The sequence below is a fragment of the Barbatula barbatula genome, assembly GCF_947034865.1.
Source record: "Barbatula barbatula genome assembly, chromosome: 5".
Lineage (NCBI taxonomy): Eukaryota > Metazoa > Chordata > Actinopteri > Cypriniformes > Nemacheilidae > Barbatula > Barbatula barbatula.
Genome location: NC_136769.1, coordinates 10,402,125 through 10,414,925, shown reverse-complemented (window position 1 = coordinate 10,414,925; position 12,801 = coordinate 10,402,125). Strand labels below are relative to the sequence as shown.

The 12,801-nt window shown below is 38.4% G+C and overlaps 1 protein-coding gene across 12 annotated transcripts; it reads left to right on the top strand.

Moving 5' to 3' along the window:
* Nucleotides 1-957: 957 nt before the first annotated feature.
* On the top strand, nt 958-12,643 carry ciita (class II, major histocompatibility complex, transactivator; the record flags this gene model as incomplete). 12 transcript variants are annotated; one of them, XM_079457173.1, is made up of 20 exons in its annotated part: nt 958-1,427; nt 5,313-5,372; nt 5,544-5,606; nt 5,704-5,739; nt 5,903-5,977; nt 6,061-6,111; nt 6,408-6,572; nt 6,655-6,747; nt 7,399-7,449; nt 7,568-7,687; nt 8,404-8,478; nt 8,570-10,235; nt 10,315-10,494; nt 10,662-10,727; nt 10,849-10,929; nt 11,195-11,278; nt 11,374-11,457; nt 11,550-11,633; nt 11,751-11,834; nt 12,240-12,643. In XM_079457173.1, the coding sequence occupies 20 exons, from the start codon at nt 1,103-1,105 to the stop codon at nt 12,313-12,315; spliced, it is 3,519 nt and encodes a 1,172-aa protein (XP_079313299.1). In that variant the 3' UTR covers nt 12,316-12,643. The 12 variants fall into 12 exon arrangements, with proteins under 12 accessions (XP_079313299.1, XP_079313295.1, XP_079313297.1 ...); XM_079457169.1 differs by having other exon boundaries at nt 962-1,427; nt 8,377-8,478; XM_079457171.1 differs by having other exon boundaries at nt 1,078-1,427; nt 6,414-6,572; nt 8,377-8,478.
* Nucleotides 12,644-12,801: the final 158 nt, after the last annotated feature.

Genomic DNA, 12,801 nt, shown 5'->3' with positions numbered 1-12,801 from the left:
TATTGCAGATAAAATGCTGTCCTGGTTAAGCAGGAGGAGAGACATCCTATCAGTCACCTACATTTCTCCTTTTCAGTTTTTTGTAATCTTACTAATACTTAACATTAGTTTGAAGCTTCTGGGTATGTCCGTGTTATCATAACATTCATATCACTCAGTAAGGTTATGCTGGCTTCAGAATTGTAGGGTCTTTCCATTTGTAAAGATTAGGATGCCGCAAAAATTCTATTAGTCTTTAGACGGGAAGATCAAAGATGTCTGGGTTTTGAGGAGTAACCCAAGTGCAGGCAGCGGGATGCCAAGAGGATTTTATACGCCAAAAACAGAGCATTAAAACCACTCGCATAACTACACATACACATTTTAATAATTGATTAAGAGATGAAAAGTGTTTTACTGAGATGAGTCAGGGACGCTGAGCTGTTGTCCCCTCAAGATGCTGAAATGAACAGCTTTTTCATTTAGTTTCACATGCTATTAAAGCTGACTCAGAAAATAGAAGATACAGCTACCCTAACTAATTACAATATTTTCTGCATTTGTGTCCTCCATCTTGTTTTGTAGTTTTGTGGAAGTCTGATTTGTAGTTCTGTCTCTGTGGCCCCTTTCATCTGTCTTGTCACATGACACTTGTATTTGTTTGGTCTTGTGTTTGTTTGTGTGTGAGTGCAAACTCTGTGTTTTTATTTCTCTTGTTTCCTTGTTTTGTGGTTTACCCTATTTGGATTATTAAAGGACATGTTGCACTTGGATCCAGACTTTGCCTTAATGTGTATTTTCACTGTTCTGACACTATCAGGATTTGGCCATAATGGGATGTAAATGTTGAATTCTCTTCCATATAAATTCCTAGTAACAGAAGAGAAGTGAGATTCAGATGTTGATTTGTCCATGCACAGCACATTTAGCCACATAGTAGCCTATATTATGGAAAAAGCACATATGAAACCTTCTCCTGACCAGACCTTGGTGAAACCACTTGCTTTATCAGACAGAGGGATCTGGCGAGGTTTTATTTGTGCTTTTTTCTACTCCGGAACAAAAGCAAAGATGCCTGGCTTCAGCTGATTTTAGTGTGGCAAAGAGGAAATGAAGTGCCAAAATGAGCACCTCTCACAGCTGTCATCCAGTCATGGTTCCTTTTGAGGATGTGCTGTTTCAGGTGAGAAAAGCTTTGCAGGTTGGCCCCAGCCTCCTTAATGGACTCCTGGCCGAGCTGCATGAAGCCAGAGTCTTCTCCACGCAGTTCTACCTGTCTCTCTTCAAGGATGGAGGGCAAAGTTTGCGAGAAATCAATTTTAATGATGAAGAAGATCTGGCCAGGAGACTGTCTTTACCTATTTGGCAAAAATGGGACGTCAGTCAAGTCATCTTGGATTCGGCATTGAACATTGAGGAGGATTTAAGTGCGTTTCTAAACAGTCCTGGTGAGTTCACATCTAGCAATGTTTTATTTCACGAGTTCACCTGCGCAGATAACAGTGATGTTGATAGGGATAATAAAGCAAGAGCTTGGTTATGAAGGTTATGCGTATTTGGCGTGCTGTCATGTGTTGGGTAGCATTGTGTCATGGGATCATATTTGCTTTCCATTTGAAGTCACAAAGTTTGTGTGGCTTTTGGCTTGGAAATAAATATAAATTTAAGAAAATAATTTGGTGCCTTATTGAAGGAATTTATTATCAATTCACTGAACTAATATATTGCGGAACACAAATGTTACATAGAGAAATCATAGGGGATGATAATAGATTTAGTTTTTACCGTGTATACGTCTGGTAAAAAATAATTCACATTGCAAATTATGATCGATATTTTCCTAGAACACAGATTTAATTTTTAAACAGTTACTTAGGGGATTTTTAGTAAGGCGTCGAGGGATGCAACACTCAGGGAACGATTGTACTCCTATGAAAACATAATAACTTAACGTTTCGATGCGGTGACATTACAGTTTGTTTTTCATGTTTACTTTGAAGTTACCATTTAACTGTAAATAAATAGCTGTAAATAGCCTCAACACACATATAGCCTACATTACAAGGCGAGAGGAGGTGCAAATAATAGTCCCACAGTAATGCCTTAGCGCAGTGCCGGCCTGAGCCTCTTGGGGGCCCTAAGCAGAATTTGATTTGGGGGCCCCCCTCCCACCACGCGGAGTCACCATTTGCTTGAAGATTATTGACATAAATGTCATGCTATAATGTAACATTATAAATCTATATAGAGAGGTTATGTATTAATACAAAATAAATAATACAAAATCGATACTTAAATAAAATACTTTACTCTTAAACTTCTGAATACAAACTGTCACAAAACATGAAATAAATAATTTGCAATCTTAAAAATAAAACAAAAATAGACAAACATTAATATAATCAAAAATAGAATGTGTTGTGTTCATGAGAAATGTGAAATATTACTATTTGTGTATACTGTTTGTAAATAGTAACGCTTGCTGTTGTCACGTGATGAGACGTGACTTACGTACGTAATGACGCACGAAAGAAGAAGAAAGTTGAGTAAAGAAAGTTACGGATTCACTACTCTCGTGTTGCCTGGATTATTCTTAAATCATCTTTACAATACCACAGAATGTTACGAAAAAATAGATCCTTAAATAATGAAAGCAAACATAAGAACAGCAAGCGGTTCAACAATGACAATTGTACAACAATGACCTCAAAATCGCATAACTGCAGCCTATAAATATGAGGATAGCCCTGCTACAACACTCGCCACCATATTAATAAAAGGTATATTTTCTAACGTTCACTACAACACACACAGCAATGCTAGCTGGCATCGCTTTCACCGAGAAGGTTAAGTTCCCCTTCGGCTGTTTTCACCAACTTAAACTGATATATATATATATATATATATATATATATATAATCAATACGTGAACGACACCGAGAAAAATGTATATTAATAATGCGAGACATTTTACTTTTGATGGCGGGGACGTTTACGTTAGCTCTGGTGATGGCTTATAAAAGATCATGGTACCTGAAGTGACGTGAGCAAACTTTGTGCTACCGCTAATCTTGCTCATTTTTCTCATTTTCTGTCCTTTTCTTCTTTCTCTTTTCGGCACCAGAGGATTTTTTGTTACATGGCTTACCATTTATTACAGTGACGCGCACTTGCGCACCGGCGCTAAGGCCTGTGACACACTGGATGCGTGGCGTGAGCGTGGCGTTTCTGTTGCGTGTCAGCTGCGTGGCGGCTGCGTCGCGTTTTCTGTGTCTTTGCACACCAGCACCGTGCCTGACGCGGCGCTGGCGCGCTGCTGCTGCTATAGGTGACGTAGAGGGAGGCCGCCGACAGACAAGGGTCGTACAGTTGTCTGTGTTTCTCCACCTCTTCAATTAACCTGCCGTCGTCCATCGTTGAAAATCGAAGTGTAGCCTACTTGAAAGTGTCAAGTCACGTGATTTGGATCATCCTTGCTCACATATGGGGAGAGCGTTGTGGAAGACTATACTTCATGTTAAGCAGTATAAAGCCTACTGATAAAGGACACCGTCAACATTATTGACGGCAAAATAGACTTTGTTTGAGAGGTGAAATATTTGAAAATCGATAATTATTATTATATATATATTTTTTTAAATTAAATTTTTATCTGAATTTATATCAACCTTGATCTTCAAACATCAAAATGGCATTTATTAATATGTATTCGTGTACAAAATGACATATAAACATCTTTTCCTATTCTATTTTGCCTGGAAACGCTTCCAACACGCTTGCGTGTCGCGTGAAAAATAGGCGTCGGTTCTATTCCTAGCATGCACGCGTTTTCCGCGCGGCTCGAGCCGCGCCTGAGACGCGCGTCTCACGCAGGCAGTGTGCAAGCTCTAACCTGTTAACATGGGAGCCGATTTAAAAACGGACACGCCACGCTTCTGAGACGCTCACGCCACGCATCCAGTGTGTCACAGGCCTAATTGTCAACGCACGCGAGATGTCTATTGCGCATGACTCAAACGCTAGCAGACACAGCAGCAGTTGTCGGGAAATCAGAATTTTCTTGTCTTGGATTATTCATTTATTTATTCATTCATATTCATTCGTTCATTCATTTATATCACTTGTTTGAGTTATTTAATTGTAAAAATAAATAAATAAAATAAACGATTGAGGGGTGGTCAGGGGGCCCCAAGCAGCCGCTTAGTTCGCTTATGCCTCGGGCCGGCCCTGCCTTAGCGTGTATTTATGTTGATGTCTGTGCCCTTCCCTTGATTCAAAGTAGCCAATAAATCAGCAAGTATTTGTGTTCCTGGATCTTTATATGCTGTGAGGCATTGTAAATAGACAGTGAATCACATCATACATGTTGAGAAAAACACATTCATAACCAAAACATCGATCAAAAATGATTGGTATCTCTTGAATTAAAACGCATTTGAGACCTCTGAGCAAGGGTTCATTTTTTTATTTGGTAGGTTTCACAATCACCAATCTTTATAGGTAGACTCAATATCAGGAGTTACATAACACCATCATGTAACACAAAGGGACGGGCTGACAATGGAAAACACCTTCGACACCAGGGTGGTGCATTTCCCTGTAAGAGTGCCAGCTCGGAAAAAATCTAAACTGAAATCGGGTTCAAGAATGCAACTGGTTGGCATGGTTCAACCACTTTTTTATCTTTATAATGTAAAGAAATTAGCTTTCAGCTTTGTATGCGGAAAAACCATACGTCGCCATCATCTGCATCATCTGCATTTCCATCACACCTGTCGATTTACTATATGTTTTAATAGAAATAAAATCTATTCAGTTTCACGATTTGACTTTGGTATGCGCACGAACCTACTCCCATCTTATAGTGAAAGTAAAAGCTGTTTAGGTGCAGTTTTGGTATTGCCGTTGCCAAACAATGCCGCAGCTGCCTCTTGGGGTAATCTGAGGACTGATCACGCGTATATTATAAAGCTTTGTTTTTATACTTATTAACTTTCAATTCATGGAGTAATAACTTTAAATGAAGATGGAGCATCTCTGTGAAACAGGTAAAGGGGCAGTTTAATTTATTTCACAAATTTATTTTTATAATGCGTTTGCGTCATGCATGTTTTTCGGTTTGACGATACATGAGGCTGATTAAACTCCATTAATAAATTAAGCAATAATAATTTGGATAGCCTCGCGTTTTTTACACCTGCGTCCTCTCGACTTCTTTATTTCAGAGAAATGCGCGCGCTCTTCACGCTTCACCCTATAGAGTCTACTACAAATTTGTCTTCATTTTTGTATTCCATACAAGTAATACATTTATCTGCACTACTGTCTTACAGCTGATGCTGAATCGCAAGATATGATAGATACGTTAGATTCGGGGTTGGATCTACTACCTGGTGAGTGTTTACAGTGGCAAAATAGCCAATGTGAAGTTATAACATATATGGTATAGGCTTTAATATTAGAAATATGTACTAACAAATGTACACATCTGATACTTCCATAAGGGTAGATGCATGGTTGTATAGATTTCAATATTTTCATTGCGATGTCATCTATATTCACAGACCAGCTTGTTTCTGACATTATTGACTCCATTCTAAGCGAAGACTATTTTGAAGACATTTTGGGTCAGTCTTTTTCCTATCAAAATACAACAATAGCATGTATATGTGGGATGCTTCTTTGAGCCGGTTCTATATAAACATCCTCCGCCTGTCTCAGCAGATCCCAGTATCCTTGAAGATGAGTTTGATTTTCCATGTAAGACCCCCTTTGAATCATTTATAATGTTTTAGTTATAATACTTATGTATTTTTAAGAAGGTGAACCAATGTAAATTACACTTGTTTTGGCAAAAAGGTGGATGATGTCATTAACATTTTGTTTGGGATGGTGTCTCTCATATCTCATTGACAAACAACAGGTGAAACAGACACAACCTGCACACTGACATCAGAGACTGCTATTTCACACCAAAATACAACTAGAAAACGGAAAGGTATGGTATTTCCTGTTAGATGCCTAAAGATTAATTTAGTGTTTAACTTTTTAAGTTACGTGTGTAATGTTTTATGGTGACAGGTAAAGACGCTTCCAAATGCAACAAAACACCAACTAAACGCAACAGAAAAGGTAAGTCATACATTAATAAATGGTCCTCTAAGCTTTTGATGAAATATCTTGTAAGCACATGGCAGAACCAAGTGTTGTTGTGTAATCACTGCATGTTATATCCAAACAGCCTTTAAGAATTGTATTTTCACTATCAAGATTCAGCAATGTTTTTACACCTCCATCTGTAATGAAAATCTAAATTGCATAAAAATGAATATAAGGAAACAATGACTTGATCATAATATTTCAAGTAAATTGAATATAGTAAAGTGAAACTAAAAGTTGCAAACAAAATATTCATTTGTTCATTGAAGCAACAGCCTGCCTTGAAAGTCCCCCTTACAGAAGTACACCCACCTTTGCATCTGGGGGAAATTTCCACTCATTAAACTCATTCCAGCCTGTATTGCATCTTTCCAACGTCCCACCCATAACCAACATCACTGCCTTTGACAGCACACCTTTTCTATCCCCTAGTGGTGAGTGTGATTATTTAGATTAATGTACTGTGTTCAAAATATCTGTTTGACACCAAACATTGTGTGCATTTCAATCCTGCAGGTGGTTCTGCACTGAAGATCATCCAGACCTCCTGTTCCCTTTCGCCCCCATTGATCAGCACCGTGGTTCCATTTAGGCCCACATATGTGATTGGTGAGACATCTTCAGACTTGTCACTTCGCATTTTTCAGGGTTAAAGTTTAACTATCTATGATTCATTCTCTTTCATCACTTTCTGTGATTGGTCGTCGTCACTCTTCTTATATTATGAATTGTCTAGCTTTACTCTCATCGGATGTTTGACTGTGAAAAGCTACTTCTACCTTTCAGTTATTCAGCTCCCACCCTCTTCTTAAATGGAAAGTTCACCAAAAAAATGAAAATTCTGTCATCACACACCCTTGAGTGGTTCCAAATTTGTATAAATGTCTTTGTTCTGATGAACTCAGAGAAAGATATTTGGAAGAATGCTTGTAGCCAAACAGTTCTTGGGATAAGCAATGTAAAAAGCAATGGTTGCAAAAAAACTGAAATACAAATGACATTCTTTAGCTGCTCAATTTGTCTTATGTAACCTTACCTAATCCGAGCTTTTGTTACGATTTCCCATGGTCTCCTGGTTTACATCTTAACTGTTCTGTCCGCTGACACTATGTAACATTATTTTCATGTCTTCAAGTCTCCACTCAAAAATGTTTGTATAGAGTGACCTTATTACTTTTACTAGTTATTATTATACAACTTTTGCATAACCTTGCATGTCATTTAAATTCGTTACAATGTCTCCTTTTTCACATTGTATAGTGTCACCGCAATCTGTTTGTCCAGTGACTCAAATACTTCCTGTTTCTCCTGGTAAGTTGAATGGCTCATTGAAAAACGGTGTTGAAAAACAATGTCTGTTTAGATTAACAATGTTAGTGGAAATTCCCTTATAAAGAATGATGTGTTAACCTCATCTTCCCTCTTACAGCTGATGGCACAGTCGCTCCTCCAGAACTCACTGTTGCCGTGCTTCCAGTTGGCACATTATCAGATAGTGCAAGCAAGGGCTTGGCTTCACACCCTGTACATACTATATCCCCTACAAAAGGTAAGCTCTGTGTTTTTATGCAAAATAAACTACATTTACATTTATGCATTTGGCAGACGCTTTTATCCAAAGCAACTTGCATTGCATTATACTATACATTTGTTTCTAAGCATGTGCAATCCCTGATATCGAAACTATAACCTAGGTGTGCTTACGCCATGCTCTAAACACTGAACCACAGGAAAGCCTGCATTTCTAAAACAAGGAATCTAACAAGGAATCTCCTTGGCAAACAATTTAATCTGCAGGAATGATTATTAGTGCATTGAATTTATATAGAGTAGGCATTGTTACATAATTCATACACCCACATGTCCTTTCAATCCTGTATGGCTTACTTTCTTCTGCAGAACACGAAAGAAGATATTTTGAAGAATGTTGGTAACCGAAGACTGACGGTACCCATTGATTTGAATTGGCTTAGCACCCATACAATAGAAGTGAACGGGTACCACCATTGTTTGGTTACTAACAGTCTTCAAAATGTCTTCTTTTTTGTTAAGCAGAAGTTCAATTAACTGGCCTGAGTAGGTTTATCACTGATATAGATGATTTTCACATCTAGAATTGTTTTATTGCTTAATGTTGTCTCTGCATGCACTAACAATTCTGTTTTTGAACATTTCTGGTGAGTGAATGAGTGCTTATTGGTTTGACGCTTATAGTGTTTTCTTTGTGTAATTTGCTAGTGGAAAGTACCAACAACTGTTTGTTAGCAGATGGAAAGCCACGGAAGAACACTGATTCCCCCCCTTCCAAACCAGCCCCCAAAGTCCGTCCAGAGGTTCCAAGTACGCAAACTATTCTCTCATTGTCTAAAAATTGTCTGTTTGAGATCTGAATGATGCCATTGTTGAAACATCACAAACCTTTGTTTTTCAGAATGTGTCAAGGATTTCATTCATCGTGCAAAGGTTTACATCAGGAGTGTCTGCAGTGCCATGCGTGGGGGACTGGCAATGGATTCGCACTACATCGACATGCATCTGATTCCGAGGAAACTCCTAATCAAATCTGGCAAGAATGCTAACAAGTGTCTGGAGAAAGAACTGGTCGTGCTCAGCGACTCAGAGCGAAAGAAGAGCCAGCTGGATAGAAGTCAAGTTTTCCAAAACAACCAACCCAGACCAAAACAGTCAATAGCAATCCTTGGAAAAACCGGAGTGGGAAAAACTGCAATGATTCAGCGGTTGTGCTTGGACTGGGCGAGCGGTAGCCTGTCTCAATTTCAGTTTGTGTTTTTGTTGGACTGTAAAAATTTGGACCTTAAGAAATCGAGCTTCAGCTTAAAACATTTACTGTTTGATTTGTCTGTGTCTCCCCGCTGCGAGGAATCCGAAGCTATTTTCAAACACGTTCTCTCTTCTCCTGAAGACGTTCTCATTATTTTCGATAGCTTTGATGACATTAAAGACTTTGAGGGGCTCCTTCAAGCTCCCGCTAAATCACCCAAAGACACTAAATACACGGTCAAACAGTTGTTCTCAGGTCTGTTCCAGAAGGAAATTCTCCCAGGTTGCACGCTTCTCATCGCCACACGACCTAAAGAGGTTTTAAATCAGGTGCTGCGAAAAATGGACAGCCTTTTGGAGCTTTGTCACTTCTCCCCCAAGGACATAGAGGTCTACACGACCAAATATTTCAGGGACTCCTCCATACAAGCACTGCAAAAAATCAAAAATCAAAAATACATCTACAGTTTATGCTCCAACCCGCTGCTCTGCTGGACTACATGTTTCCTTCTGGAGCATCAAGACGGCAACGGTGAAGCTCTACCTTCAACTCTCACAAAGTTGTATAAGGAAGTAACCTCCAAGCATCTGCAGCTGGCTAGCCGGGAAAACAACTCATTATCTAACCCAAAACGGAAAGATATCCCACAGTTGTGCAAAACGGCTTGGGAAGGATTCAAGAATCACAATACGCACATAAAGCTCGACTCTTCACCGGAGTTGGTGGACTACTGTCTCAAAAGTGGCATCCTCACGTTATACGGTCGAGAGAACCACTTCGAAGACCTTTACATTCAGAACCTTCTAGGCGCCTTGCACTCAGTACAATCCAAACAAGTGAATGAAAAAATGCTGTCGGCACACTGCATGGTCCAGCAAAAGAAACGGAAAATTCAGGGGGAGTCGCAGGATGTGATGCAGAGGCTCGTCACGGGCCTGCTTTTCCAGAAGGCTCGACCTGATGGAGTTTCCATCCTGGATGGCAACGTTGATGTACAGGTCAAAAGGAAAGCTGTAGAAACCCATCTGCTGAACCTGAAGCTTAATGAATTGAATCCTGCCAGGTTGCTCGAACTCTTTCATTGTGTTTATGAGACCAGCAACGCCAAATTTGCCAAACTGCTGTTGAAGAAACTCCCCGACAATCTGTCGTTCTGTGGAGCGCAGCTCTGCTCATCAGATGTGTATGTCATATGCCATCTTCTTCAACATGCTACCACGTTAAAACGGACCTTCTCGATTAATCTGCGAGAAACATCAATTCCTATCAGTGACCTGAGAGAGCTGGTGGAGCTGAAATGTATAACATCATTTTGGTGAGCATGTACAATACTTAAATCATTTACTAATGTTTGAGTGCATTGTTTTGTATTTATTAATTTGTTTTATAATTAGGGCACATACAGCGGACACCATTGCATTGTGGGAGGACTTGCATCACAGCAACAATGAGTTGAACCTGAAAGGTGCCATTGAGAAATTCACCTTGAACCCACTGAAAGCAACACAGGGGCATCACATAGAGAACCTACCTCTCCTTGTTCACATTCACAGCGAGAAGAAGTTACCAATGAGGTAAAGACTCTGATATACATTAGAGGAAATGTGTTTATTTCTAGTAATTATGAGGAATTTTATATTAAATGTAATAATGCTATTTATTTGTAACTAAGTGAATGCACTGAGTTTTTTGGTTTTAAAATATTGCTGACGAGGATGACGAAGACTGTGCTTTGTTTTAGTGATTTTGTGCCTGCACTCAGTGAAGGGGTACCAGCCCTCGGGCAACTTCAGAAACTAGAATTTGAGTAAGCAAAAGTCCTTTCTGTTTTGATCAGCTTGCCCCTGTGCTTTCCTGTCTACGCATTGGTTTTTTTTTTGCCAGAAACAGAATTTCCATTGATTATCTGGCATTGTTTTGTACTGCAGGCTTGGAGTTCAAAATGGTCCCGAAATGTTTCCTAAACTTATAGAAGTCCTGCCTTCTTTGCAGTCTCTACAGCATCTGGAGTGAGTTGCCAAATCAATTCAGATAGTGTCTGCTGATGCAGAAAACAGACCATTTGCTTTGAATTGATATAGGTTTGGATTGAAATGCATTGTTTTTTCCTCTAGTTTCGCTGTAGTTCTGGTTAATATGGATTGCTAGTGAATACACATAAATGTATATTATAGATACACTGCAGCTACTACAAATACAGTATATCATTTTAATTTCTTTAACAGATTTACTATAAACAGCTTAATGTTTTTACTCTTTGAATGTTGTATTTAGCATTGAGAAAAACAAAATTGGCGACTCTGGAGCTGAGAAGCTTGGTGGTGTTCTGCACTTTCTGGCATCGTTGAAATGGTTAAAGTAAGTTTCTTTTTTCGGGTTTCAGCATGTTTTGCGGTCACACTGATTGTATTGTTGGACATTCTGTTCGTTTAATAACTCAACTCTTCCTCCAGTCTGTCTCAGAACTGCATTGGAGATGCTGGAGTGGAGAAGCTGGCTAAAGCTCTTGTATCAGTCCCTTCATTACAGAGCCTCAGGTAAAATCCCTTGCATGTGCGACATTTGCAATACTATCACTGTATAAATCATTTTGAATCACAAAACAACGATGCCATTTGGTCTTGTGTAGTCTGTATGGAAATCTGATTGCTGACAATGGAGCTGAAGAACTGGCATTAGTTTTACCAGATATGAAACTTCTGCAGGACCTGGAGTAAGTCATAGAGTTAAAATAAACCACATAAACATAATCATACATGTTAAAAAGTACTTATTAGACATGCTGTTTTTGTTCTTACTAATTATTTCTTGTTTGTATGATTATTTTCAGTGTAAAGTTTAACAAGTTCACAGACATAGGAGCTAAAAAGCTCAGCGCTGCTCTGAAAAACTGCACTGGCATGAAGTCTTTGGAGTGAGTCTTTGTTTTAAATAATGAGCATCTATTTTTCTTTTTCCCCAAACGATCTGATGGGCCAAGTGCTGCTTTTAATTGTATTATAAATAAAACATTTATTCAAATACATTTTTTTCATCCCATGCCAGGAAGTCACTTTTAGTTTGCATAATTTTCTTGATAGTAAAATTATTTGTGAAGCAGCTTGGAAAACAATGAACTGGTTAAAAAAATGTCTCAGACGCTAGCAACTTAAAATAAAGTAAAACATTTCAGCTATACGTTTGGTGTCATTAAAGAGAACAAACAAAGACATAATAAAGGAAGCCATTTATAAAAGTCAGGTGGTAGTTAATCTATCATTATTTATCTACATGGTTTTGATGATATGCAAATAATGTTATTTTCCTTCTTCCTCCCAAGGCTGTGGAATAACTGCATTCCGTGGGGAGTTTTTGAACACCTTCATCATCAGGACCCACGGATTCGATCACTATAACACAATATAAAAATAGCTGCATACTGAACAACACTGTTAACAAAACAAGGTTTCTCCGTTAAAACATAATTTATTACAATATTCAATACTTTATCAATAGTTATCAGCAAGAACACTAAACCTTTTTATTTAAGCTATTTTATCTTGACAAAGTCACCTTATGTGTGTGATTTTATTTATATCATGGCTGATTTGCACTTTCTAACACTTCTGTGACTCGATCACTAAAACTCATTTTTTGCTACCATTTTTGTAAAAGGTTTTGAGTCTCTTTGCAATTTGCATCTTTTGCAGATACTTCTACAAAAGAATAAACGTCTCAACAATTGTTCCTATTGCTGCTGTTTCACAGTTTTTTTTATTAAATTAACGTTGTGTGACAGAAAAACTACAAAATGTCAACTTAATCATTTATTAAATATATATATATATATATATATACTGTGCATAACTTTTATTTTCAGGTTCTTACAAAGATGCAGTTCA